Source organism: Pundamilia nyererei, unplaced genomic scaffold (assembly GCF_000239375.1).
Source record: "Pundamilia nyererei isolate P.nyererei 1_Seehausen unplaced genomic scaffold, PunNye1.0 scaffold00137, whole genome shotgun sequence".
Classification (NCBI taxonomy): domain Eukaryota; kingdom Metazoa; phylum Chordata; class Actinopteri; order Cichliformes; family Cichlidae; genus Pundamilia; species Pundamilia nyererei.
The window spans coordinates 946,758-948,130 of NW_005187538.1; the positions used below are offsets into that span (position 1 = coordinate 946,758).

The window sequence follows — 1,373 nt, forward strand, 5'->3', positions numbered from 1 at the left end:
GGTATCTGCTGCCTGTCTTTGAGTCTTCTTCCATCTGCTGAGGAGCTCGTTAATGAACTGCCCCTTTTTCCCATCTGTACCCTGCAGGAGGTCTCCCACATATTCCTCAATCTCTTCAGCCTTCTCGATTGATAGAATATATCTTGGAAATACAACGGCACAACTTCATTTATTAACGGTTCTATACAAATTCATTGCCTAACATTTTAAAAGACCAGAAATAGCGACGAACTGTCATTTAATTATCAATTACTTTTAAAATATGTGTCTTTCAGTAATTTTAGAAGTATGCTAATATATCAGGAGCTTAGGTATAAAAAAAGCATTTGTACGAATGTATGTGTGGTTGGGTGAACGAAACTTGTAGTAATATATACTGTAGCTATATAAATACCAGTCCATTTACCATATTAGTCCACGAAAAGCTTTTCATATACAATTGGTTAAAGTTGCTTATTTTAGGGTACACGTTTATGCAGTTCTTCATCTCTGTCTTTATGATAAACTATCAGCTTTCAGGCTGTTGATCTGATGGGTGGACTCTAACTTTGCTTGGTTTAGTGTCCATATCATTTGCTTATTACCTGCCAAATGAAAAACGTTATGATTTCTCAACAGAAAACTATGTTCACTGTTTCGCTTACATACACTAAACCATGTAAACCATGTGTGTAGATTTTTAATAGTTAAAACAAATAAAAATACATAAAGACACAAAGTCCCACTCGACACTTGTCATGTAGAAAAAGGTTTAATCTGACTTTTTAGCCAAAACAGCTTGTTCACGGTGAGCCACTAAATAGTCAATACACTGGCATACAGCTGTAGTGTCACAATTAATTAGCTGTATCAAAAACGACAACGACACGTCATATACATACATAAGTACACCATAGCGCAGCTTAGCTTACTAGTTAGCTGATCTGCAGATGCTACAATTAGCCAGACGGCAGACAGTAATAACAGGCAGGTAAAATTTTCTTACTGGACGATTTCTTCACCCGCCTCCAATCCAAACTTGTGATGTAACTGTTCCACACACCACTGCAACAACTGCTCCGACATTTTTACCAGATGACAGGCTCCACACCTTCAAGTTTAAATCAAAGAGACCGGCGTGTCAAGCACAAACTTATAGCATAAACGTGTTTCCAGTCGGCGAAAAAAACAAATGCGCACATAACATTGGCGTTTACCGGGAGTACGTGGCAGAATCCCGTCCTGAAACAACTCATGCTGTGGTGTAAAGGTTCCACCTGACCAAACAGCAAAGTAAAATAAAGAAAGAGGGGGGAAAACACTTGTGTAAAATCATCTGTCTTTAATTGTAACTTTCTTTAATTATACGCGGGTGTTAGTGAAACTAAACACTC

The 1,373-nt window shown here is 37.9% G+C and overlaps 1 protein-coding gene across 1 annotated transcript in view; it reads right to left on the reverse strand.

Annotated features, from left to right (window-relative positions):
* trip4 (thyroid hormone receptor interactor 4) overlaps positions 1–1,206 on the reverse strand; it is a 7,472-nt gene extending 6,266 nt beyond the window's left edge. Inside the window, exons 1-2 of the mRNA XM_013913567.1 lie at positions 986–1,206; positions 1–142 (exon numbers count right to left, since the gene is read on the reverse strand). Of these exons, the coding sequence (XP_013769021.1) occupies positions 1–142; positions 986–1,065 (222 nt within the window). The 5' untranslated portion in view covers positions 1,066–1,206. The remainder of the gene's footprint in view (positions 143–985) is intronic.
* Positions 1,207–1,373: the final 167 nt, after the last annotated feature.